Source organism: Xenopus tropicalis, chromosome 10 (assembly GCF_000004195.4).
Source record: "Xenopus tropicalis strain Nigerian chromosome 10, UCB_Xtro_10.0, whole genome shotgun sequence".
NCBI classification, from domain to species: Eukaryota; Metazoa; Chordata; class Amphibia; order Anura; family Pipidae; genus Xenopus; species Xenopus tropicalis.
In genome coordinates this window covers 45,097,989-45,125,040 of record NC_030686.2, presented here as the reverse complement: position 1 = coordinate 45,125,040, position 27,052 = coordinate 45,097,989, and the positions used below count along the sequence as shown (strand labels likewise).

The window sequence follows — 27,052 nt, the reverse complement described above, 5'->3', positions numbered from 1 at the left end:
AGGAGCAAGGGCTGCATCAACAGAAAATGGAGACTTGTCTGATTGAGATCTGGCCAATTTTAGGCAGCCAGGTGCCCATACACAGGCAGATTATCTGTCTGAATCGGCAGCTGAAATTTGCCCATGGACGGCCACCTTTAGTTGGTTTATTACCCTCTGTAGATCACTAATATACCCCCCCAGCACCTCACTGAAGCCTGGCGTCTATTTTGTGTGCTATGGGTACACATAAGGGTCAGTTTTATCAGTAGCCACTTAACCTACCAATATGTTGTTACACTGTGGATAGAGACCTGTGAATTCCAAGCATTGGAAATAGAAAATGGAAACTGTACACAGACTGTAAATGGGTCAGAATAGAACCAGGGAAGCACAGCATTGGGTACTGAATCCCCCCTGAGCCCCCCAGCCTTATTCACTGGCTCAGTAGCACTCTGCTACACATAGTCTCTTTACTGTCACACAGAAGAGACCCCAATAGCCATCGGGTGAGTGTATTAGAAGCCCCTTTTGGGTCAGCCCCTGCTAATTCTTCCTAATGCAGCACGGAGAGCCCTGTGTGAGGCTACTGAGGTGCAATTGTGCAGTGGGGCAGAGCCAGATGCAGTTATTACCCAGCCAGCACTTCTTTTGCTGCACACAGCGTGACTGCATTAGCTCATTGCATCAAGGCTGCAGAGCCACACACTGGGCAGGGGGGCGGCTGCAGTGCTGCTGTCACTAAATCAGCGTCCCCATAGCATCTGAATCCCACAGACTGGGGGCTGGCTTGGGCCCTTCTACAGTACATTCTGGTTTAATGTGATGTAACTAATGGCTTTAGGGGATGGAGAAGGGACACAGAGCTTACTGGGCTGCTGCCTAATGCAGTATGAATGGAAGATTCAAGCATAGATTTCTGTCTTGCAGGAAACTTTGTATCAGGTAGGACCCCCTGTACCCATGGCTCCCCTAGTGGCCACTGGGGCTGTATGATGCCTGGCTGTCCTGCACCCATATAGCCCCGAGCTCTATCCATCAGTCCCAAGCTAACTAAAGTACATTATACTGTAGGTGAATGAATGGACGGCACTAACAGCTTTATAGTGGAGAGAGTCTGAGCCCACCCCCGTAGAGCACCTACCTCTGCTGATTAATAATGCAACGGCTCTGAAAGCCGCCGGCATGAATAATACATGGCACCGAGGAAGTGTTTGTGCTTTATGAGTCTTACAGAGTTTTGTCCCTGGAAATAACTATTTTGCTGCTGGGGGAAAACAGGTATAAGAGCAATAGGGCCGGCCCCAGGAATAGGCCCAGGTAGTTGCAGCTCAGGGGGGTACTTTATTTATTATAATATACAAGTTTTAGTGAGTCATGTCACAGAAATTATATCACTAAGCGCCATTTATAAGGATATAATTTACAGGATATTCATGGCTCTTGTGTATTTTATAGTATATAAAGTGCCCCCTATTGTAACATATAGGGATATTATAAGCCCCCGAGGAGTTCCTTATAATATATAGTGAATAAAGTGCCCCCTATTGTAACATATAGGAATATTATAAGTCCCCGAGGAGTTCCTTATAATATATAGTGAATAAAGTGCCCCCTATTGTAACATATAGGGATATTATAAGCCCCCGAGGAGTTCCTTATAATATATAGTGAATAAAGTACCCCCTATTGTAACATATAGGGATATTATAAGTCCCCGAGGAGTTCCTTATAATATATAGTGAATAAAGTACCCCCTATTGTAACATATAGGGATATTATAAGTCCCTGAGGAGTTGCTTATATAGTGAATAAAGTCCCCCCTATTGTAAAATATAGGGATATTATAAGTCCCCGAGGAGTTCCTTATAATATATAGTGAATAAAGTGCCCCCTATTGTATAATATAGGGATATTATAAGCCCCTGAGGAGTTCCTTATAATATATAGTGAATAAAGTACCCTCTATTGTAACATATAGGGATGTTATAAGTCACTGAGGAGTTCCTTATAATATATAGTGAATAAAGTACCCCCTATTGTAACATATAGGGATATTATAAGTCCCCGAGGAGTTCCTTATAATATATAGTGAATAAAGTGCCCTCTATTGTAACATATAGGGATGTTATAAGTCACTGAGGAGTTCCTTATAATATATAGTGAATAAAGTACCCCCTATTGTAACATATAGGGATATTATAAGTCCCAGAGGAGTTCCTTATAATATATAGTGAATAAAGTGCCCCCTATTGTAAAATATAGGGATATTATTATTATTATTATTATTAAGTCCCCGAGGACTTATAAAGTGCACTTATATAAAGTGCACTTATATAAGTGGACTTATAAAGTGCCCCCTATTGTAACATATAGGGATATTATAAGTCTGTATATTCTATACATATTATTCCTGTATGCAAGTGCCTATATCTGATTCGGTGATATATATATATATATCAATGCTATTCTATTCTGCATTCCTAACTGTTTCCCACTTTGTCCTCCCCAGGGAGTTACTTTGGCAGCCACTTTATTATGGGAGGGGAAAAGTTTGAGTCCAGCCACCCCGAGGGCTACTTGTTTGGGGAAAACTGTGACCTGAATTTCCTTGGGAGCCGGCCAGTCACGGTACGTATATGAATGCTAGCTGTGTGACAGGGGCAGTTTACTGGCACCAAATGTGGTGAGATGCGGGAGCTGCAGACTGCCCATACCTGGTGTAAAATGCATGTGGACTCTCAGGGCAGTAACCCATAGCAACCAATCAGTAAATGGCTTTTTTTTTTCAGCCAGCTGCAGGTAGAACAAATGAATACAACAATTTGGTTGCCATGGGTTCCTTCCGATGGGCAAATTTGCCCAGTGTAAATAAATGAGTCCCTCTTGTGGTTGCTAGTGTATTTTAGCCAAGAGACCCCACAACAATTCTTTTCTTTAAACATGCATGGTGGATTTAACTACTTGCAGTGTAATCTATTAATTATATTATTGTTTGCTTTATTGTATTACTCTGTTTATCCAGCTGTCAGCCCTGTAGGTGGATCAAACTATTTATGCAAAAGGAGAGGGGGAGCAGACTGACTTAAACTCCTTAGTGCTACCTAAGTGGGGGTTGTCCCTACAGCTGTTGCCCACTGTGATTCCCAATAACCAAATGTTTATTTGATGTCATTTGGATGACGCTGAGCCCACGACAGATGGAAGGCAGATAGTTTGATACCACTGAGCTAAGTGGTGTGTTTATCAGTTTATAAACCAGTGCAAATCAGCAAGGGACCACTGTGTGTGTGTGCTGGGCTGCTAATAGTAGGGGCAGGTCCCAAGGAAAAATACAATAATAAAAAAAAACACAAATACAAGAGTATTGTAGAAATGATAGGTATATTGGCTAACAATAACAATACATTGCAAGCTTTCTTAGGCCCCTTCATCAGGCAAAATTTGCCTGATGAAGGGGCCTTAGAGCTCCGAAAGCTTGCAATGTATTGTTATTGTTAGCCAATATACCTATCATTTCTACAATACTCTTGTATTTGTGTTTTTTTTTATTATTGTATTTTTCTTTGGGACCTGCCCCTTGCAAGTGCAACTTGCAACACACTGGCTGTTATTGAAATTCAACTGACAGTCTTAATAAACTGAGGGCTTAAGGGGCTGTATATACCCCTTTATTGAATACCTAGAAATTTGGGTCCGGGGGCGGTTTGTCTTATTTTGCACCTTCTAAAGACAGCTCTGATTGCAGCTGTAATACTGGCTGTACAGCGACAGGCCCCCAATTCCAGTAATACATTGTAGTGGTGTGATTGGTCTGTCTCTCTGTATTTACAGCCTGAGCCTGTGAGTGTGAGGAGCCCTGTGTGTCGGGGGCACGGCAGGATAACTGCCCCCCTCCTGCAGATCAGAATGCTGCTTATACTGCGTGGCTAATCCCCCTGCGCTTTCACATACTCCTTAACCCCTTAGTGACCCTTATACAGATCAGCAACCTCTCCCCCCACTGCCCTGGTTGGTTCCTGGCTGCATGATCCTGTTTACAAGGTACTTCTGGCTGCCCCTAACCATTGCTAGTTCATCAGGTCTAGCATTAACTGCCACCTACTATTCTGACAGTTGGCCTGGCTGGCTGCCAGCTTCTGTGCTACCTCTTTGGCCTAGCTGGGGACTATGCAGTTAGGGGGAGATACCTAACCCTCTGCTTTAAGGGGTGGTTAACTATTTGTATGTTGTAGAATGGCCAATTCAAGTAACTCTGCAATTGGTCTTCATTATTTATTTTTTATAGTTTTTGAATTATTTGCCTTCCTTTTCTGGCTTTTTCCATTTATTGTTATTGGTACTTTTTATTACTTATCTTTTTATTCAGATATTCAAGTCTCCCATTCAAACCACCCCCTGGTTGCTACGGTAATAACCCCAGCAACCAGATAACTGCTGCATTTCCAAACTGGAGTTGCTGAATAAAAATGTAAATAATTACAAAAAGCAAATAATAGGAAATGAAGACCAGTTGCAAATTGAAGATTGCACTGAAAGTTAACTCAAATGTGAACAACCCCTTAAATGTCTGGCAGTCACATAGAACTAGAGGACTCAACCTAGTAGGATAAGAGAGAGCTGTATGTAAAAATCATATAGGGGAAAATGGAGCTGACAGTAATCAGTAATTATGGTGCCCTATACTACTAAATGATCAGACCCACCCTGGGGTAAATTAAATATTTGCTCTGCTAATGCTAGAAGGCTACCTTGAAGGCTGATTATGGTAAGATTTGGGGTGTATACTTCTCTGGATATACATGGGACTGTGGTTGAAATGGCAAGGTTTTCATATATATGTCCCATTAATATGGGCCAAGGGGAGCCCTGACCAAATGTTGGACCTCAGACTGATAAAAGACTAACCAAACAATGTGTTAGAACCAGGCCACCCCAAATAGTTCTCTCTGCAGCCATTTGCCTCCCAGCATTCCTAGGTGTGCCTATAAGGCTCAAGGTGACCTCAGTACGTTTGGGGATACAAGCCGCTAGCATCTCTAGGCCGTGCTACGTCATTCACATTCTTCCCTGTTCCTGTGCTTCAGCAATCCCAACGCTAACTCATTTTGTCAGTCTCTCTCTATAGCCAATCACATTCACTCCTGCATTAAGTAATGAATTCATCACAGGGATTCTATAGAACCGGAACCTTATCCCTCTCTCATGTCTTCCTTGTTCCCATCTGAGACTCTCCTGGGGCAGGAAGGCATTTGCCTGACCTAATTTTCTCTACTTGCCTAGTCCCCCATTCAACATGAGTTCTCTGATGTACAAAGAGGAGGCTCCATAGACAGCACTGGATGTATGTGTATGGCTTGTCCTTGCCCTGCATGGTGACAGATAGCCTAACCCGCCATTTGTGAGCCCATTTAGCTTGCTGACTCAGAGGCCCAGCCTTTTCATTCGTATGTATTTGGCTTTTGAAGCCTGACTCTTCAATTCAGAATATTATACACTGACACGTGTTAAATAATAGATCATGGTATTACTGTGTTGTCTTTCAGTTGCTTAGAAATGGAAGCGACGTGTCTCCATGGCAGGCAGGCCGGCTACATGCAGTGCCACTGTATTCAGTTGTGCAGCCATGCCGGCATTTAGTGGCTCTCACAACAAGCCCTATTGTTAGGGAGTGAAAAGGCACAATCCCTATTTATAGCACAGGAATACATTGCTCTGTGGTGTGCAGTGATAATGATGGCTAGTTGGCTTGGGCAGGGATGATAATGGCTAGTTGGCTTGGGCAGTGATAATGATGGCTAGTTGGCTTGGGCAGGGATAATGATGGCTAGTTGGCTTGGGCAGGGATGATAATGGCTAGTTGGCTTGGGCAGGGATGATAATGGCTAGTTGGCTTGGGCAGGGATGATAATGGCTAGTTGGCTTGGGCAGGGATGATAATGGCTAGTTGGCTTGGGCAGGGATGATAATGGCTAGTTGGCTTGGGCAGGGATGATAATGGCTAGTTGGCTTGGGCAGGGATGATAATGGCTAGTTGGCTTGGACAGGGATGATAATGGCTAGTTGGCTTGGGCAGGGATGATAATGGCTAGTTGGCTTGGGCAGGGATGATGATGGCTATTTGGTTTGGGCAGGGATGATAATGATGGCTAGTTGGCTTGTGTGGTAATAATAATGGCTAATTAGCTTGGGCAGGGATGATAATGATGGCTAGTTGGCTTGTTCACCCTGAGCCAGGGGTCCCCAACCTTTTTAACCCATGAATGTAAACAAAGATTTGGGGAGCAACAAAAGCATGAAAAATCTTTCCAGGGGTTCCAAATAAGGGTGATTGGCTATTGGTAGCCCCAAGGTGGACTGGCAGTACAGCTGGTTTTCATGCAACCAAAACTTGCCTCCAAGCCAGGAATTCAAAACTAAGCACTTGCTTTAAGCCCACTGGGAGCAAATTCCAAGGGGTTGTAGAGCAACATGTTGCCCCTGAGCCTCTGGTTGGGTATCTCTGCCCTAAGCTATTACTGTTAAGGCTGCACATATGTTGCATGCCCACAGAAAGCAAAGATGCCTTGGGCTAGTATATAGCTCACTGTGAGTGGCCAGTGCATGCCGGCCCATATGCCTGTGCTGCAGTACTCTATTGCCTGTGCACTGAAGGCAGCTCCCATGGAAGGAACTGGCCCACATTTGCCTTATAAATGCTATTTCCCTGGGTATTTGCTGATGCCTGTATGAGCCGTATGCTAAAGCACTATGCACTATGCTAAAGCACTTACCCCCATTACCCCCAAGCATCACTTGGTTATGTTGCTAATGAGACCTAGCGCCGGGCCCTGGCTTGCCTATACTACACACAATTAAAAGCTCTCATTAATAAGATAAAGTAGCACTTCCCAGCTATTACCCACATACATGGTGAGCCGCTTATTGATTACATGCTCCCTACATACATCCTGCTGAATTAATTAAAAAAAAAGATTATGAAGTATTAGGACCCATGAGTAAAACATAAGGGTATAGAAGGAGTTCCCAGTGTTAAGGGCGAAGGCTGCAGGCCAATTGCTTTTATAGGGGTTCTGGATCCCCAAGTTGATTTCTAAAAGTCTTTCATTTTAAGCAACAACATTATTTTTGTTATAATATTGAAGTTTCAGCCGAGAGTGACTTCACTAAACATCAATTACTGTATAACCAGCGACATGATGACTGATGAACAGTGCCAGTCCTGTTTTAAAATATAAAAAACAGTAATGGAACTCTCCAGTGACTTCTAATATCTAACGAGTCATGTGACCTCACTATGCGTTGTTTATAAGGGTGTATTTGACATGGCTGCTGTTTATTATAAGTCTGTAATTGACTCAATCTTTAGTTGATGTGTGTATGACCCAGCCCATGGGATCTAATTGTTGGCATGAAGTCCAAAAGGTTGGATCTGTCTGATTTCAGCTAGCCATGATTTATTATAAGGGGGCTTCATTGGTATTATTATTATTATTACTATTAACATGTATTTATAAAGCGCCAACATATCCCGCAGCGCTGTACAATAAGTGGGTTACATACATTGGACATACAGAGTAACATATAAAGCAACCAATAACCGATACAAGAGGGGAAGAGAGCCCTGCCCAAAAGAGCTTACAATCTATAAAGCCAGTCATTACGGCGCAGTCAGTGCCTTATACACAAGCCATTCTCGCCTGCTTACTGGGCTCATATTTTTTAGCCTTTTGTGGACGGTCTCTGTGCTTAGATCAGTGTATCTGCAACTCTCCCCTTGCACTGCAGTCACCTTCAGACTAGTGCGTCTGCTCAGCCGGCTCTAATTGGGTGAGACACCGCACAGCCTCCCTTCCCTATGTCTCTAATAGCCTAATCCCCACTCTAGACTCTGCGCTGTTACTGTCTGTCTCATCCCTAGCTCTCAGCCTAATGCTCCGGGTACGGCACAGAGAGCAGCCAGGGAGAGCAAAGGGGTATTAGTGCTACCGTTTGTACCATCGCTCTAGCAACATATATATATACAGTGGAGGAAATAATTATTTGACCCCTTACTGATTTTGTAAGTTTGTCCAATGACAAAGAAATGAAAAGTCTCAGAACAGTATCATTTCTATGGTAGGTTTATTTTAACAGTGGCAGATAGCACATCAAAAGGAAAATCGAAAAAATAACTTTAAATAAAAGATAGCAACTGATTTGCATTTCATTGAGTGAAATAAGTTTTTGAACCCCTACCAACCATTAAGGCTGATGCCACACCAGGCGTAGGGCTGATTTTTTCGGCAAGCGGAAAAACGCTTGCCGAAAATTCAGCCCTACGCCTGCTACTTGTGCCTGCACCCGAATGAATGGAATACGCTCGGGTGAAGGCACAAGTAGCCGATATACGCACGAAAACGCGAGAGAATGCAAAGTCTCGCGTTTTCATGCGTATATCGGCTACATGTGCCTGCACCCGAGCGTATCCCATTCATTCGGGTGCAGGCACAAGTAGCAGGCGTAGGGCTGAATTTTCGGCAAGCGTTTTTCCGCTTGCCGAAAAAATCAGCCCTACGCCTGGTGTGGCATCAGCCTAAGAGTTCTGGCTCCCACAGAGTGGTTAGACACTTCTACTCAATTAGTCAACCTCATTAAGGACACCTGTCTTAACTAGTCACCTGTATAAAAGACACCTGTCCACAGAATCAATCAATCAAGCAGACTCCAAACTCTCCAACATGGGAAAGACCAAAGAGCTGTCCAAGGATGTCAGAGACAAAATTGTAGACCTGCACAAGGCTGGAATGGGCTACAAAACCATTAGCAAGAAGCTGGGAGAGAAGGTGACAACTGTTGGTGCGATTGTTGGAAAATGGAAGGAGCACAAAATGACCATCAATCGACCTCGCTCTGGGGCTCCACGCAAGATCTCACCTCGTGGGGTGTCAATGATTCTGAGAAAGGTGAAAAAGCATCCTAGAACTACACGGGAGGAGTTAGTTAATGACCTCAAATTAGCAGGGACCACAGTCACCAAGAAAACCATTGGAAACACATTACACCGCAATGGATTAAAATCCTGCAGGGCTCGCAAGGTCCCCCTGCTCAAGAAGGCACATGTGCAGGCCTGAAGTTTGCCAATGAACACCTGAATGATTCTGTGAGTGACTGGGAGAAGGTGCTGTGGTCTGATGAGACCAAAATAGAGCTCTTTGGCATTAACTCAACTCGCTGTGTTTGGAGGAAGAAAAATGCTGCCTATGACCCCCAAAACACCGTCCCCACCATCAAGCATGGGGGTGGAAACATTTTGCTTTGGGGGTGTTTTTCTGCTAAGGGCACAGGACAACTTATTCGCATTAACGGGAAAATGGACGGAGCCATGTATCGTGAAATCCTGAACGACAACCTCCTTCCCTCTGCCAGGAAACTGAAAATGGGTCGTGGATGGGTGTTCCAGCACGACAGTGACCCAAAACATACAGCAAACAAAGGAGTGGCTCAAGAAGAAGCACATTAAGGTCATGGAGTGGCCTAGTCAGTCTCCGGACCTTAATCCAATAGAAAACCTATGGAGGGCGCTCAAGCTCAGAGTTGCACAGAGACAGAAACCTTAGGGATTTAGAGATGATCTGCAAAGAGGAGTGGGACCAACATTCCTCCTAAAATGTGCGCAAACTTGCTCATCAATTACAAGAAACGTTTGGCCTCTGTGCTTGCAAACAAGGGCTTTTCCACTAAGTATTAAGTCTTTTTTTGTTAGAGGGTTCAAAAACTTATTTCACTCAATGAAATGCAAATCAGTTGCTATCTTTTATTTAAAGTTATTTTTTCGATTTTCCTTTTGATGTGCTATCTGCCACTGTTAAAATAAACCTACCATTGAAATGATACTGTTCTGAGACTTTTCATTTCTTTGTCATTGGACAAACTTACAAAATCAGTGAGGGGTCAAATCATTATTTCCTCCACTGTATATATATATATATATATATATAAAAGTATCAGTCATGTATTATAGGGGATAATGTACCCCCTACTGTAAATGATAAGGATATTAGCAGTCACTGAGGGGTTCTGTGCCCATATAAAGGCACAAGGCTGCAGGCTGAGTTATACAGGGAACTCTGAGTATCACTCATGTATTATAAGGGATAATGTACCCCCTACTGTAAATGATAAGGATATTAGCAGTCACTGAGGGGTTCTGTGCCCCCCATATAAAGGCACAAGGCTGCAGGCTGAGTTATACAGGGAACTCTGAGTATCACTCATGTATTATAAGGGATAATGTACCCCCTACTGTAAATGATAAGGATATTAGCAGTCACTGAGGGGTTCTGTGCCCCCCATATAAAGGCACAAGGCTGCAGGCTGAGTTATACAGGGAACTCTGAGTATCACTCATGTATTATAAGGGATAATGTACCCCCTACTGTAAATGATAAGGATATTAGCAGTCACTGAGGGGTTCTGTGCCCCCCATATAAAGGCACAAGGCTGCAGGCTGAGTTATACAGGGAACTCTGAGTATCACTCATGTATTATAAGGGATAATGTACCCCCTACTGTAAATGATAAGGATATTAGCAGTCACTCTGAGTATCACTCATGTATTATAGGGGATAAGGTACCCCCCTCACTACAGTGTAGTCATTGATATTTTTCATGCCAAGGATAATTAGTATTTATCATGGGTATAAATTCTTAAAGAAGCAGCCCCACAATTTAGGAATCTGTGTTAATGGCAGGGTTGGGGGAGAATTGTATTGGAATGTGATGATGCCTATAGTTATGACTGCTTTATTTTTTTTTTATGGTCATAGTTTCCTTATACAGCCCCTTCTCCACAAGAGCCAGTGAAAACTCTGCGCAGTCTGATCAACATCCGTAAGGACACACTGCGCCTGGTCAGGTAGGCTTAAAATGTTACATTATCTCACATGCCAAAGCATATCGCTCTTTATTCTGCACCCTTTATTATAGTAATGACCCGTTGTGTATTTATCTATAGGGGTATATGTGCTATAGATACAGCTGGGATTTAATACTGTAGCTTTTAGCATTGCCAAGCTCTGACACAAACTGTCATTTCCATTGTAGGTGCACCGAGGAGCTAAAGGCCACCGGGGTGGAGGGGAGCCGCCCCAAGGTGCATTATAATGTGGAGTTCACCTTCGATACAGACGCACGAGTTGCAATCACCATTTATTACCAGGCCACTGAGGAGTTCCAGGGGGGCATTGCCAGGTACATTTCATTTAAGGAAGGGTGGCCCAAATGAGATAAGGGTGATTTTTTTTATCAACATACTGTATAGGTTTCTATAAAGTAAAGAGAGCCAAGTGTAGTGGGTAGAAGGGAAGGGGGCCTCTCTACCAACATGTTCATATTTGTTAGTAAGGGAGAAATCTGGGAAGGAATCTGCCCCAGGAGCCACAAAAGCTGTTAGGCTTAACACCTGTCCGAAGAAATGAATTTTTACATTACCCTTATCTACTTTGATTCCTAATTCCAGGGGACCCCATACCTATGACCCCCCCTGATTACATTTATTGGCCCCCAGCTTGTTGGGGATCAGTTGGCAAAGAGGTTCGGAAGGGAGCCCCTGCCTGTTTCCTTGTATCATTGCCATCACCTATAGTGGCAGCATAGGCAGGGGGAAATGGAGGGGGGATTTTGGGCACTTTGATGGTGCAGTGTTAGTGTGGAAACAGTATGGTGGGCTAATCTGCCTATGAACCCTACAGCTACCTGCCCAAATCCAGCAACCTGCAGTCGGACACTGTGCACTTCAAAAGAGGGGTGAGCCAGCAGTTCTGCTTCCCTTCCCATACAGTGGACCCATCTGAATGGAGAGAAGAGGAGGTAGGTGTTTCCCCTGGTGCCCTGGCATATAATCTGCTGGGTGAATCCCATGCCAAGGCTATCATTAGCCGTTATTGCCAATATTTGCTTCTTTATGCCCTACTCACACACATCTGTGCTTTTCAGCTGACCTTCGATCTAGACAGAGAGGTTTACCCTATGGTGGTCCATGCGGTGGTGGAGGAAGGAGAAGGTGAGAAGTGTAATAACTACTCTTTATTCTCATCCCCTACTTTGCAGCCTGGGTTATTAGTGACTGGCCCACTTAACTTTTATCCGGGCCAATCAGCAGTTAGGGCAACAGGATAGAGTGGGTGAGGGTGCCTTGTGAAAACTTAGTAACTTTTCATACACCTTAGTAATGTATAGACAATACAGTGCTTTATCATTGTGCTCCATAGTACTAGGTGAGCCGGCCCTCCTTTAGTAGCCCCTAATTATTTTGCCCCCTGTCACCTGGCTTCCCTGGTCAGTGAGCCTTTCCATCAGGCAGAATACCCCATGCGTGGCCCCATTGCATCCAAACCCAATCTATGATCTCCAAAACATGACCACCCATTCTAATACACGCACCTTCACTTCCCTTGGGGCCCCCTCTGTCACTGGGGCCCCTAACTGGATTACCACCTGTACCCCCCATGATGTCAGCCCAAGAGTAGTCTAGAAATCCTACAGTATCAAAGTAAGCACATTACTTGGCTGCAGTATGATCAGATGTACTGTTACTTGCACACTAATGGTGTGTGGGTCAACTAATCCTCTGCTCACATCGGCCCTAACCTGCCCGCTCCCAATCCGAACCCTACCCTACCTGGCTAGTTCCCTCAATTTATAGACCCGCCCCTGGCCCGCCATCCGATGATGTCACAAAAGGGGCAGGGCATACCTACAAATTATTTAGCCGTAAGCTGGCAGTGTAAGTTTGTGCCAAGGTCAACCTGCGGGTAAACCCATGGGTCCCACGGGTATCGGGCCGGCCCACACAACAGTACTGCACACCTACACAGGCAGTTCTGCATAGTGAGCTTGGGTGTAATGGTATTTACAGATTCAGTATTATGTTGGGGTGATTGCCTTTGCTCTGGGGGGGAAGCAAAGGTTTTTCTTGTGACTAATGAATTGGGAGGTGGGAGTGTTGTGCTGGGCAGAACTGGGAGATGTAATTAGGGATGGGATGATTTGCAAGGATAGCCAATATACTACCTTTACCTGTATTTTGCAGAGCATCTTGGACACTCCCACGTACTCATGGCGACATTTGAGAAGGTGAGTGATCACATTTTGGGAGTTGTACTTGTGCCAGTCACAATGATATGTGTTGGGTCTAGTGAGCAGCACTGCCACCTTGTGGCTGGAGTAAGTCACTGAGCCATAAGCACGACCCTGCAGCCAGTGTTAGTGCTGCTCTTGTGCTCACACTGCGGTTCTTCTCTTGTTTTTTGCAGCATGCCGACGGCAGTTTCTGTGTGAAACCCCTGAAGCAGAAACAAGTGGTGAGGATTGGGGGGTATCTGAGGATGGCATGGGCCCGTGGGGCAGCTATTGAGTCTCCGCTTTCTCTCCCCTCTCATAGGTGGATGGAGTCAGTTACTTACTGCAAGAAATCTACGGTATTGAGAATAAGTACAACAGCCAGGACTCCAAGGTGGGGACCTGATTGGCGCTGCCAAACCTTAGTGCTTTTTCCCCCTATAAACCTGCCTGTGTGCACGTGAGCTTGCGATCCATTTATATGTTATCGATTATTTCCTATTTCAGGTAGCCGAGGATGAAGTGAGTGATAACAGTGCGGAATGCGTGGTGTGTTTGTCCGATGTGCGGGACACGCTCATCCTGCCGTGCAGACACCTGTGTTTGTGCAACGCGTGTGCCGACACATTACGGTACCAGGCCAGTAACTGCCCCATCTGTAGGCTCCGTAAGTAACAGCAAGCATTCTGGGGCTTTTGTTTAACATGGCAGCCAGGGGTCACTGTTTCACTGAAACCTATGGCATAGCTTGTATATTAAACAATGTAAGGGAATTTTGCTAAGGGGCATCTTTTTAGAAAGGTAAAAAACTCCTTCAGATATTCTAATTATTAATTCTGCCCAACTTAATTCTAGCTTTCCGAGCCCTCCTCCAGATCCGCGCCATGAGAAAAGTCCCTGGTCCACACTCTCCGGCTGGTTTTAGTCCCATTATAGCAGCCCCAACGTCAGATTCAGAGGAGCACACGGTGAGAGTGTACTGTCAGCCATGTATAGATATGTAGTCATTTAAAGGGGAAATAACATATGCTTTATGGCTGAGATTCTAGCTATCTGTATAACAGAGCATTCTGTCACAGTGGCACAGATCCTATCTGATCCCCCCCCATTGTAAGCAGCAGTCCTGCCCTGCTTTATGGCTGAGATTCTAGCTATCTGTATAACAGAGCATTCTGTCACAGTGGCACAGATCCTATCTGATCCCCCCCCATTGTAAGCAGCAGTCCTGCCCTGCTTTATGGCTGAGATTCTAGCTATCTGTATAACAGAGCATTCTGTCACAGTGGCACAGATCCTATCTGATCCCCCCATTGTAAGCAGCAGTCCTGCCCTGCTTTATGGCTGAGATTCTAGCTATCTGTATAACAGCATTCTGTCACAGTGGCACAGATCCTATCTGATCCCCCCATTGTAAGCAGCAGTCCTGCCCTGCTTTATGGCTGAGATTCTAGCTATCTGTATAACAGAGCATTCTGTCACAGTGGCACAGATCCTATCTGATCCCCCCCATTGTAAGCAGCAGTCCTGCCCTGCTTTATGGCTGAGATTCTAGCTATCTGTATAACAGAGCATTCTGTCACAGTGGCACAGATCCTATCTGATCCCCCCCATTGTAAGCAGCAGTCCTGCCCTGCTTTATGGCTGAGATTCTAGCTATCTGTATAACAGAGCATTCTGTCACAGTGGCACAGATCCTATCTGATCCCCCCCCCCCATTGTAAGCAGCAGTCCTGCCCTGCTTTATGGCAGAGTAACAAGGCAAGTTATGGGAAGAATAAATACACTGAGGATTGATACAAGGGTGGACTGGGATAACTGTATTGAGGAATGTAATGAGCATGCTTTATGCAAACATACACCTCTAACAATTATATCTTTTCCAGTCAGAACATGTACCTCCTGGATATGAGGTGGTCTCTCTTCTAGAGGCCCTAAATGGTCCCCTGACCCCATCACCCTCTGCACCCCCACTGCGGGCTCTGGGAGAAGCAAGGCGCCCTGGGGGTCTGCCATCGTACGGCAGTGACATACACCTACGCATGCACTCCCCCTTGCAGCATCTCTGTGGGAGCCAGGCCTTAAAGCTAAAGAAGAGCATATCTAGGTAAGGCTACAGGGGTAGGGCGAATGCTCGGGTGTTATTTCTTGGCCATTAGTGGCCCTACTTTGTCTACTGTGTGTCTATTGAGGGCTAAGCAAGTAGACAGTGGCTTTGGTGTGAAATCCTGACCCACAGGTACTGGTTTGTTCCTTCAGGTCCATTTCCCAGAATTCCTCAGTGCTGCAAGAAGATGAGATGGAGAAATCGTTCAGTGAAACAGAAATTCGGACGCCTAGGAAAAAGACATCCCAGCTGGCAGAGGCAAGGAATGCCGTGGCACAGAGAATGGGGGCAATGGGGCAGTGTGGGAGGAGAAACGCTGGGATGAAGAGAAAGGCACAGAAAGGCAGGGGAACATGCAGTGGGCAGAGAGTAACTATGATGGATGAAAGCAGGAGCTGGGGGGAAGGCCACATAATAGGGCTGGAGAAAGTGCTTCATATTGGGTAAGGCACGTAGGCCAGGGCAGGTAGGTCATAGTCATTGAGCATGTTGACAGTAGGTCAGGGCAAGTAAACAAGCTCCACTGGGAGCAACAGCCAAAAGGGTGGTGAGCAACATGTTGCCCCCAAGCCACTGGTTGGGGAACACTGCAGTATAGTGTATAATAAGGGTGGGTAAAACTGGTAATGTCTTATGCCCCTTATCTGCATTTCTACCTAGGAGTGCGGAGCCACCCCAGAAAGTGAAAACCTGACCCTGTCTTCCTCTGGGGCCATCGATCAGTCTTCCTGCACGGGAACACCCCTGTCTCCCACAATCACCTCCCCTGAAGGTAAAGAGTGGTCTGTAACTTCACTACGACTGCAACTCCCGCATCACTTGGTATTAAAGACCGAGTTTGGCACAGACATTCTGATTATCTTAAAGGGCCATAAACACCAAAATGTTTAATTTACATGTTATTTGAGCCCTCCGGCCCTGCATGGCTGCCTCCACTACTAAAGCTTAAAGCTTCAGTAAGGCCATATGGTAAAAGTCATTTATTTATATTTAAAAGTTATAGGGGCCCTGACCTCAGTTTACAGGCTCCTATGGCCTTACTGAAACTTGTATGACAGACCCCACTGGTTAAATAGTAGCATATTTATACAAACTATATATATTCTATATATATGTCAGATTTATATAAACTTTATTAGAGCTTCCAGGTTTCTTATATTCTATATACTAATTATATTCAAAAACATTTCTTAAAGGGGCAGGGTAACACTGAATTATAAAGCCTTATCCTGCTTTGCACTTACATATTATGACCACATGGTGGCACAACTGCCCTGCATTTACTATATTATTTGTTGTACATATAGTACTATAGTACATATAGTAATAATAATACTGTACATGGAGAAGTAACATTGGGCACAGTTGTATTGCTTTAGAAAGTCCTAGTTTGTCACCACATTATTCAGTAGTAATATTCCATTATCCCTCCCCTTTTAAATTAAAGGGGTGGGTGTCTGCAAAAGAAAAAAATGAAACAATAAATCCACCCCTAGCCAACTGCACACACAGACACAACTCCACTTTTTGCTGCTATTTATCTTCCCATCATACCCTGCACAGTTGTTTTTGTACCTAGTATTTGTCAGCCATGTCATTTGTACTCTTCCGCCTCTTTGCTTTGTCACCACTTGCTCTCATTCACTCGTGCCTCTCATCCCTTTCTGCCTGCCTCACCCATCTCTGCCTTCTCTATCCTCTCGCTGCTCCTTCCTATCTCTGTCTCTTTTCTCTCCAAACCCGCCGTCTTTCACGCAGACCCCCTGAGCAGTAGCCTGGCGCAGTCCGTAATGTCCATGGCCTCGTCCCACAGCCAGCAGTCCCAGCTCAGTACTGACACCGTATCTTCCATGTCGGGCTCCTACACAGCTGGGGGAATGGAAGAGGAGGAGGGGGACATCACTCCGTCGCCCCCAGCAGCTGCAAGTGGCTCCCCCTCCATGGGGGGAGAGGTAAGATCTGGCACCATACTATGTATGCATAGACCATTAGAGGGTCTGGGTTCCATGGGTGGCAGGCAATGCCAACTAAATAGAATGAGGACCATGTTTAATTAAAAATAATACATCACATCTGCCCATGTCCCTGATCTGGCCAGGTCATGCCCCATTCTGCTTTAAAATACCCCTGATGTATCCCCATACTCTGGCAGATCCGCTCGCTTGGCGATGTCACCAAGCGAGCAGATCTTCTCCCGATATCCCCCATCTATGTGTGGGTGATATCGGGAGAATCCAGGGTAATTCGATAGTTTGGCCCTGAGGCCAAACGATCGAATTATAATGACGGGCATAGGCAAAGTCAGTCCGGGGACGGCATCAACGAGCCGATGTGGTCCCTGATCCGACTAGATTTGCTAACCTGCCCGATCGAGAGCTGGCCAATTTCAGGCCAGATATAGGTCGGGCAGGCCCGTTGGAAGTGCCCATACACGGGCCAATTAGCTGCCGAATCGGCAGCTACTATTGGCCTGTGTATGGGGACCTTAAGCCTGTCAGACTTGTGTGACAGTTGTATCTTTCCAGGCCCCGTTACTGTGGGGCCCCTGTGGGACAAACACACATTAATACCTCTCTCCTTATATTTTGCAGCTGTCACCAGCAGAATCCCCAGAGGCACTCTTTGTGACCGTCTCTGCAGAGGAAATGGATGCAGAGGTACCACAGACTGACCCGTTATCATTATCATCATTGTCCGTTACGTATATAGAGCAGACATAGTTTAATTAGAAGCCAATTAACCACCTGCCTGTGTGTTTTTGGGAGACGACTAGAGAATCCAGAGGAACCCCAACAAAGTTGCTCAATTTGCTTTGAAGGCCTTTGATACATTACTTGCTTTAGGGCTAAGGCAAATGGGGCATTTAGTTGCTGGCACAATTACTTGCTAGGAGTCAGGTGTCAAAAACCCATAGGGGGGTTTAATTGATCTGACCCTGCCAGTATAATTGTGTTATCGCTGGAAAATGCTCACTGGCACATTTTGAAAAGAAATAATAAAAATACACTGGCAGGACCAGGCCAATCACAAGGCTAGTCAATGGGAGGTAGCACTTGCAGATTGGTCACATGTGGGGATGGCCAGGTTGTGGCATCACAACAGAATTGTGGCCGTAGCCTGCTTCATGTTGGCTGGTAATATATATAATAGTAATATACAGTATATATATATATATAGAAATAAGTATATCAATGATAATGATCCCCTAGTGCTTATGTAAATATATATGTGTGTGTGTGTGTATATATATATATATATATATATATATATATATATATTTCATTGAGACCTACAGGTTGTATTCTAATAATTTCTCCCAGTAAAGGAGCGTTTGTACCTAGGGTAGGTTCAGTCTGTAATAGTTGGAGGGGTGTGTTGGATTAGAGGGACCCGCCTCGGGATCTTGCAGGCCCACAGGGCTAATCTGATAAGATGTATGGAGTACAATGGCTGTAGCTGTCAAACTGGAGACATGCACAAAAGCTGGATTTTCTGATTCTTCCTGCTCTGTGGCTTGTTCTAAAAATCACCAGGTTCCTGATGGTTTGGCCCATTCAGCAGATAAACTGAGATAACCTGCACTCCTGTAGAGTCTATTGGTGGCCATTATTAAGCTGGCCATGCACAGCCGGCTCTCCCTACCTGCCAGTCTGCCCCAAAGCCCAGGGAGAGGTTCCTATGGGGCCCATACACGTGTTTGGTGCCGATATGGGCCAAAGCCCAGGGAGAGGTTCCTATGGGGCCCATACACATGTTTGGTGCCGATATGGGCCAAAGCCCAGGGAGAGGTTCCTATGGGGCTCATACATGTGTTTGGTGCCGATATGGGCCAAAGCCCAGGGAGAGGTTCCTGTGGGGCCCATACACGTGTTTGGTGCCGATATGGGCCAAAGCCCAGGGAGAGGTTCCTGTGGGGCCCATACATGTGTTTGGTGCCGATATAGGCCAAAGCCCAGGGAGAGGTAACTGTGGGGCCTATACACATGTTTGGTGCCGATCTGGGCCAAAGCCCAGGGAGAGGTTCCTATGGGGCCCATACACATGTTTGGTGCCGATCTGGGCCAAAGCCCAGGGAGAGGTTCCTGTGGGGCCCATACACATGTTTGGTGCCGATCTGGGCCAAAGCCCAGGGAGAGGTTCCTGTGGGGCCCATACACATGTTTGGTGCCGATCTGGGCCAAAGCCCAGGGAGAGGTTCCTGTGGGGCCCATACACACGTTCTCTGCATATCCGGTGGCACAAACAGTTGGCAGAAATGAAAGGGACAAGATGGGGAGAAAGGGCCGATGACATAGAATGGGAACGGTCACCGAAGTCACACACAGACATAACGTTTGTCCCTTTCTGTTCCAGGGAAATGTCACCGAGGAAGAATTTGCATCGCCAGAGGAAGATGATGGTAACACTCAACATTTAACTTGTTCACTGCTGGACAGAGCTCATAGAGACCCCAGCTAGTTAGTTTCTGCACTTCATACGCCACTGTGTAACATAGCCTACCTACAGACACGGGCATTAGGGCCATGCAAGGGGTGCTAAACTCATAGCCCTGTGGCTTTATCTGACTGCAGCTGTGAGTTTGGCACCCTTGCCATCCAGCCCATAGAACCCTTGGCTACCCATAAAGCCTAGCTGTAGCCCAGTGTGCCCTGGGAAATCCCATAGAGTGCATGCTGCCATCTCTATCTCCTGCATGGCAGTGGGATTGAGCCGGCTGTGGCCAACATGCTCCTCCCCCTTATTGTGCACACTTAACCCTTTGTGTGATGTTGGGTCAGTCCTTTGGCTGCCTGCTCTGCCCGCCTCTAACCTCTCTAACTCTATTGCAGGGCAGAGGACTGGCAGAGAGTGTGACAATAACAATGCTGCTGGTGTCACGCTGAGGGACGTTCTGGACAATGTGCGGGGCTCTGAGGGCTGCCTGGCCGGTGAGTGGCTGCCTTCTGAACATGAACTCTTCACCTCCTCTGTCTCTCCTTAGAGCCCCGCCCCTTCCCTAGTGCCCGTTTGTGGCTGGCACTTGCACTGCAGGTCAGACTCTACATTATAGCTGCCACCCCCCCTTTGAAACATTGTTTTTTTTGCCCTTTTTCATCTTTAGTAATGGGGCACATGAGCAGTTTAGGTTTCAAGGTTCTCTGCCAATAAATGGGCAGATTATTCATTCACTTTAACGTCTCCCTAAAGCCAAGCCCACTTACCCCCACCCCAGTGATTATATCATTATAATATACAATTTGGTCATTTCCCTATGGGACCAAACTGTAAATTCTATCCTTATAAACGGTGCTCAGTGATGTCATCAGTTATAATCGGAGCTTAGTGATGTAATATGAGTCATGTGACTCACTAAAACCTGTATATTACAATAAATAAAGTACCCCCTGTTGTAAAATATGAGGATATTAGAAGTCACCTCGGAGTTCCATGACCTTGGCCTTCAGCCTCGTGCGTTCATGGAACTCCCTATATTTTACAATAGGGGGGATTTAATTCACTATATCCCTCCTGTGTCTCTCCAGACTTGTGCTTTTCTATGCCTCTTCATCATTGAGGGTTTTATCACATGGGCACAGGTACAGGATTAATATTCACTGTATTTTCTGGTCCTGGGCTGTTCTCTTCCCCATGGAAAGGTGGTGAGGCAGCAGAGCGCTATATGAATCTCAATGATGTTCTGGCCCAATGAGATCAATGCAATATTCCCCTACCGCCCTTTTTCTCAGTTGGGTGCAGTTTACCCCATGGGAAGCAGAGAACATGGGCTCTGTACCTGGTAAGTACTGGGGAAGCTTAGAGTCCCAGATATAACTAATAATAAATAATATTAAATATCAATTAACCCCTATATCCTGGACTTGTTTTATGCAGTCACAAGCTCTTTATTCCCTATTACTGGTAGCAGTCTGGCTGAGAACGTTGGGAATTCTAGTTATGCTACAGCCCTGACTTACCCTGTTCTGTTTAATGAGTCTGTGTATGAGAGTTTAGTGAATGTAATTCAATTTCCCAACATGAAAGTTTTATTTAAAGGGGTTATTCACCTTTGAGTTAACCTTTAGTATGATGTAGTTAGTGATATTCTGACAATTTGCAATTGGTCTTCATTTTTGTATTTGTAGTTTGTTAGTTATTTCATTTTCAATTTAGGAGCTCTCCAGTCTGGTGTTTTAGCAGTTATTTGGTTGCTAGGGTCCAAGTTACCTTAGCAACCAGGGAGTGGTTTGGATAAAAGACTATTATATGAAAAGTAGAGGCCTGACTGCCGGGGTCACTGACCCCCATTTAAAAACAGCAAAGAGTTGGAAATCATTCAAAGAGAGGCAAATCATTCAAAAACGATAACAAATAAATAGTGAAGACCAATTGAAAAGTTGCTTAGAATAGGCCATTCTATAACAAACTAAAAGTTAGTTTAAAGGTGAACCTCCCCTTTAAAGTTAAGCTGGATTTGCTCCTATACATGTTTCTGGGCCATTGGCAGCAGATTAGGCTGGATATTCCCCCCTTTGTACCCCCTGTCTCTATTCCCTCTGTCACTCACACTTCCTATAGCTGTACGTTTCTCTCTCTGTCTGTCCCTTTCCCCACGCTCTCTCTCTGTATGTCACATACCTAAAGTAAAAGTTCATGTTCACTATGTGTCAGCTGTGCTCACTGCTTCCTGCTCTGCCTGGGCCTGCTGCTCTCCTGCCCTTGCTTCCACTGCTGCCCCCTACGCATGCCCCTGCACATCAGGCTGCAGGAACCCTTGGGGTGCTTTGTGCGCTAACAGGGTGCCAGGCATCTAGCCCTGCATGGGACAGCACACACCGAGGCCACATGTGTAGTCTCTCTATACAGTTAGCTATACCAATAAATGCACCCACGATGTATTGGATGGTTGTCTTCAATCTGTTTATAAATGTATTTCTATTAATGTGTGTGATACTGAATATATTAGTTTGATCCCTTGACCTGTCAGGTAAAATTCCCTTTAAAAGGGAAACCAAGTCAATTCATGCAGGGAATTTATTAAGCTCTGTTATACAGATAGCTAGAATCTCAGCCATAAAGCAGGGCAGGACTGCTGCTTACAATGGAGGGATCAGATAGGATCTGTGCCACTGTGACAGAATGCTCTGTTATACAGATAGCTAGAATCTCAGCCATAAAGCAGGGCAGGACTGCTGCTTACAATGGGGGGATCAGATAGGATCTGTGCCACTGTGACAGAATGCTCTGTTATACAGATAGCTAGAATCTCAGCCATAAAGCAGGGCAGGACTGCTGCTTACAATGGGGGGATCAGATAGGATCTGTGCCACTGTGACAGAATGCTCTGCTATACAGATAGCTAGAATCTCAGCCATAAAGCAGGGCAGGACTGCTGCTTACAATGGGGGGGGATCAGAGAGGATCTGTGCCACTGTGACAGAATGCTCTGTTATACAGATAGCTAGAATCTCAGCCATAAAGCAGGGCAGGACTGCTGCTTACAATGGGGGGATCAGATAGGATCTGTGCCACTGTGACAGAATGCTCTGTTATACAGATAGCTAGAATCTCAGCCATAAAGCAGGGCAGGACTGCTGCTTACAATGGGGGGATCAGATAGGATCTGTGCCACTGTGACAGAATGCTCTGTTATACAGATAGCTAGAATCTCAGCCATAAAGCAGGGCAGGACTGCTGCTTACAATGGGGGGATCAGATAGGATCTGTGCCACTGTGACAGAATGCTCTGTTATACAGATAGCTAGAATCTCAACCATAAAGCAGGGCAGGACTGCTGCTTACAATGGGGGGATCAGATAGGATCTGTGCCACTGTGACAGAATGCTCTGTTATACAGATAGCTAGAATCTCAGCCATAAAGCAGGGCAGGACTGCTGCTTACAATGGGGGGATCAGATAGGATCTGTGCCACTGTGACAGAATGCTCTGTTATACAGATAGCTAGAATCTCAGCCATAAAGCAGGGCAGGACTGCTGCTTACAATGGGGGGGGATCAGAGAGGATCTGTGCCACTGTGACAGAATGCTCTGTTATACAGATAGCTAGAATCTCAGCCATAAAGCAGGGCAGGACTGCTGCTTACAATGGGGGGATCAGATAGGATCTGTGCCACTGTGACAGAATGCTCTGTTATACAGATAGCTAGAATCTCAGCCATAAAGCAGGGCTGGGCTGCTGCTTACAATGGGGGGATCAGATAGGATCTGTGCCACTGTGACAGAATGCTCTGTTATACAGATAGCTAGAATCTCAGCCATAAAGCAGGGCAGGACTGCTGCTTACAATGGGGGGGGGGGATAGGATCTGTGCCACTGTGACAGAATGCTCTGTTATACAGATAGCTAGAATCTCAGCCATAAAGCAGGGCAGGACTGCTGCTTACAATGGGGGGATCAGATAGGATCTGTGCCACTGTGACAGAATGCTCTGTTATACAGATAGCTAGAATCTCAGCCATAAAGCAGGGCAGGACTGCTGCTTACAATGGGGGGGGGATAGGATCTGTGCCACTGTGACAGAATGCTCTGTTATACAGATAGCTAGAATCTCAGCCATAAAGCAGGGCAGGACTGCTGCTTACAATGGGGGGATCAGATAGGATCTGTGCCACTGTGACAGAATGCTCTGTTATACAGATAGCTAGAATCTCAGCCATAAAGCCGGGCAGGACTGCTGCTTTGTGACAGACTAAAGCTGCCAATACACGTTAAGGTTTTTAAAAGATCTTTTCGTTATTATAGGACAAAGCTTATCCTGATACGATTGTTTAAAAATAAGATTTAAACATTAACGAAAACAAGCATTTTAAGTGATACCTAGTTGAAGCTGGAAAACGACCTGCCTGGTCCTGCAACAATGGACAAAATTCACTGATAATAACAAAAATCTTATATTGGACATTTTCCACCACAAAGCTTGCAGCCACCATGTTGGATTTTGGTAATAGACTTATTATCCCGGGCTATGGAAGCATGGTCTGGGCCCAGGGCAAGTGGGGTGGGAAGTGGGAAGACTGTTCCTTCATAGACTTTGATAAAGTTTAAACAGTTATATTTTTAGTTTTTATATGGCTAATGCTTACTATTTTGCTTACCTTGTCCTTTAATCAAATATTGTTTTTTTGCAGGAGTAAAGGTATAACTAAGCCCTTGTGATCAGTGGCCACCTACACTATTAGCAGCATTTGATTGTTGCCCTGGGACAATATGCCCACTGACTGGTTAAGGAAACAAATGTGATCCTGGGCTGACCCAACTAGCAACCCCCCCTCAACAAAATATAATGGCCAGACCTGGACTAGTAGTCTGTGGAGGGGCTGATTTTGCACAACCCTAACCACAAACTGAATGATATTAATTGGACAGACTGTTCCCTGGGCCTGTCAGTATGTGGGATGAGTGCAATGTAAATATATCTGCCAGCAGGGGGCATCTGTGAGCCTTGTACATTGCATTTGTTTGGGCCAACGTTTTCATTTGGGGCCACAGACAGATGATTGTTGGAAACAACCATCCATGTTTCTCACCCAATGACAGACTAACAGGGTTAAGATGGGGGGGTACAGTTCTGCTGTTCCACGGCAGGCTGATATTGTGCATTTATCTCACACAAGTGGTTCAGTTGTACGGTATTGTGGCACCTAATGTGATGCATGTAGCTTAGTAGCTCCCTTTTGTTGCAGGGGGGGGGGCTGCTTAGTCTCAGCATTATATTCATCTGTCTGTGATGTGATGTTTGTGCATTACACTTCTCCCTCCCTCCTGTCTCTCTTTCAATCCCTTCTTTTCTCCCTCTGTTGTTTCTCTCTAATTCGCCCCCCACTGCAGTGGCTGCTCCGGAACCCCAGCCAGTACCGATTGGAAATTAGGTACGCCACCTTCTGACGCCCATAGCGAATGCAACACTTTATTTTCTGTACCTTATGGAATATCCCTTGATTTACGCCCTTTTACTTTCTATTGCCCCCAAACACTCCCAACTGCCATCTGTTTCTTCTTACTTTAACCCCCTCTGCTCCATCCCTTGTAGATGTGTGTTACACCGGTGTCCCTGGGCAGCCACGGAGAAACCCCTACCATGGGTCAGACAACTGCATCTCTCTGCAGGAAAACAAGCAGAGCCAGCTGGGCACCCAGGAAGTGTGAACGCCGGCCTCTCGTATACTGACCCGACTTGCTGCTTACCCCGGGGACACTTCTCATCGAGAGGTTTCGCCATCCCACGGTCACTCAGGATAACTCACGGACTTACTCCTACCCACCCCATCTCACGCCTTCCTGGTACTTTGGACTTTTTTGGGAGCTGCTTTGAGATGTACATATATATGGCATCTTCTGCTGGGAAGGGAAGCTTGTTCCACTCCTCTGTTTAATGTCTGTCCTACCCACGATGTACATATTCTGTGTATAAATATAAAGGCAGGGGGTGGCGCATTATATCACTCTGCGTTATGTTGCATTGCCATTACTGTACCTCTTTAGCAATAGGAAGCTGCCACTGCTGCCCTACCCTGGGGGGGGGGGAGACAGGCTTGCCATTATTAGCACTGCTGCACCATCCAGGATTGCTTGGGCTTCTCTAGTCACAGAGGTTATTATTGGCTGAGCTGTAGCAGTGGTGGGAAGAGCTGGCCTTTAGCTTCCCCTTTAATCCGTTTGGGAACAGATTAGCCAGTAGGGAGCAGCATTATTGTATGAAAGACTTCATCTTCTCTCCCAAAATGCTTAGGAGCCCACCCACTGTTCACTTGCACTAATATACTAGGGTCGGACTGGGCCACCGGGACACTGGGAAAAATCCCGGTGGGCCCCAGCGGCCCAGACGACCCTTTCCGACGCTCCCCCTGCCCGACCGCTCCTGCCCTGACACGTTTAATATGCGCTTGGGGGAGGACGTCGGGTGGGGGGCCCTGTGAGAGGGGTTAGGGGAGCCCTTGCAGAGGGAGGGGGGGGGGCACGGGCACCTGCAGGGCCCCTGGGGCGGGAGCCCCAGTGGGCCCTTCACCCCCCAGTCCGACCCTGTATATACTGGAAGAAGGGTCAGCACTTGCAGGACTTATATGAATAAGTTTTTTTTTATTATACAGGAAACTAATGTCACTTAGATAAAGGCTAGAGTGCTAGCCCAAACGTTAGTCTCCTTTATAATAGAAAAACTTTTTTGGTATCAGTCCTGTGAGTGCTGACCCTTCCTCCAGTATATTCAACACCCAGGCACCAGCAGCCTATCTTCACGTGAATGCCGGCATCTCTTTGGAAGTATATATATATATATATATATATAGATCATTATAAATCCCCCATGTAATTTGAAGCAATGTATGCTAAGGGTAGGGCCTAGACCGTATATAGACAAAAGCAAGAGAGCCCTGCAAGTTAGACCCTACTCTAGCAGTGCTGCAGTATTATATGTACAGTTAGAGTTCATAGGCAAATTCATGGGGAGAAATTAAAATGACAAAGGGGAAATTGTGACCCCCCAATTGGGCCCTGGTGCATAGAATGGGCACTACTATGTAGCAGCTAAGGCTGTGCCAGTGGTTGGGCAGTGCTGGGCAGGAGTAGGGTTAGTTGCACTCTCTGTCAGTCAGACAGTCTGTAAGGATGAATAGTAGTGGCTTGTAGTGGCCTAGACCCCCAACCCTATCAGGCTCAGACTGCCCTGCTGTGCGCTGTCTCATTGACCTTTCCTTTTACATTCTATTCATTCCTTTCAGTCTCCAGCCGTTTTGCTGCACAACTGAGCAGACGCTCACTAACATTGCACCAACTAAGGGCAGGGCATGAGGGAGGCAGGGGTGCCCGGCTAAACTTCATTCCTTTGTTTGAATTGCTGTGTAATCTCACACAATAAATGTCATTTTTCAGTTA

General features: G+C 45.8%; 1 protein-coding gene across 6 annotated transcripts in view; it reads left to right on the top strand.

Annotated features, from left to right (window-relative positions):
• The window catches only part of rnf157 (ring finger protein 157), a 32,911-nt gene extending 5,859 nt beyond the window's left edge, over positions 1-27,052 (top strand). For 3 of the 6 annotated variants that reach the window (XM_012952551.3, XM_012952553.3, XM_031894164.1), the window contains exons 3-20: positions 2,492-2,610; positions 10,788-10,876; positions 11,065-11,211; positions 11,712-11,829; positions 11,956-12,022; positions 13,052-13,095; positions 13,275-13,322; positions 13,403-13,474; positions 13,588-13,747; positions 13,936-14,048; positions 14,964-15,184; positions 15,337-15,442; positions 15,845-15,956; positions 16,943-17,136; positions 17,776-17,841; positions 19,538-19,583; positions 20,014-20,112; positions 25,212-25,623. In XM_012952551.3, the coding sequence (XP_012808005.1) occupies positions 2,492-2,610; positions 10,788-10,876; positions 11,065-11,211; positions 11,712-11,829; positions 11,956-12,022; positions 13,052-13,095; positions 13,275-13,322; positions 13,403-13,474; positions 13,588-13,747; positions 13,936-14,048; positions 14,964-15,184; positions 15,337-15,442; positions 15,845-15,956; positions 16,943-17,136; positions 17,776-17,841; positions 19,538-19,583; positions 20,014-20,112; positions 25,212-25,327 (1,937 nt within the window). In that variant the 3' untranslated portion in view covers positions 25,328-25,623. Of the gene's footprint in view, positions 1-2,491; positions 2,611-10,787; positions 10,877-11,064; positions 11,212-11,711; positions 11,830-11,955; positions 12,023-13,051; positions 13,096-13,274; positions 13,323-13,402; positions 13,475-13,587; positions 13,748-13,935; positions 14,049-14,963; positions 15,185-15,336; positions 15,443-15,844; positions 15,957-16,942; positions 17,137-17,775; positions 17,842-19,537; positions 19,584-20,013; positions 20,216-25,009; positions 25,051-25,211; positions 25,624-26,363 lie in introns of those variants that run through there. The other 3 variants (XM_012952552.3, XR_001168815.3, NM_001078880.1) reach the window with 3 other exon arrangements.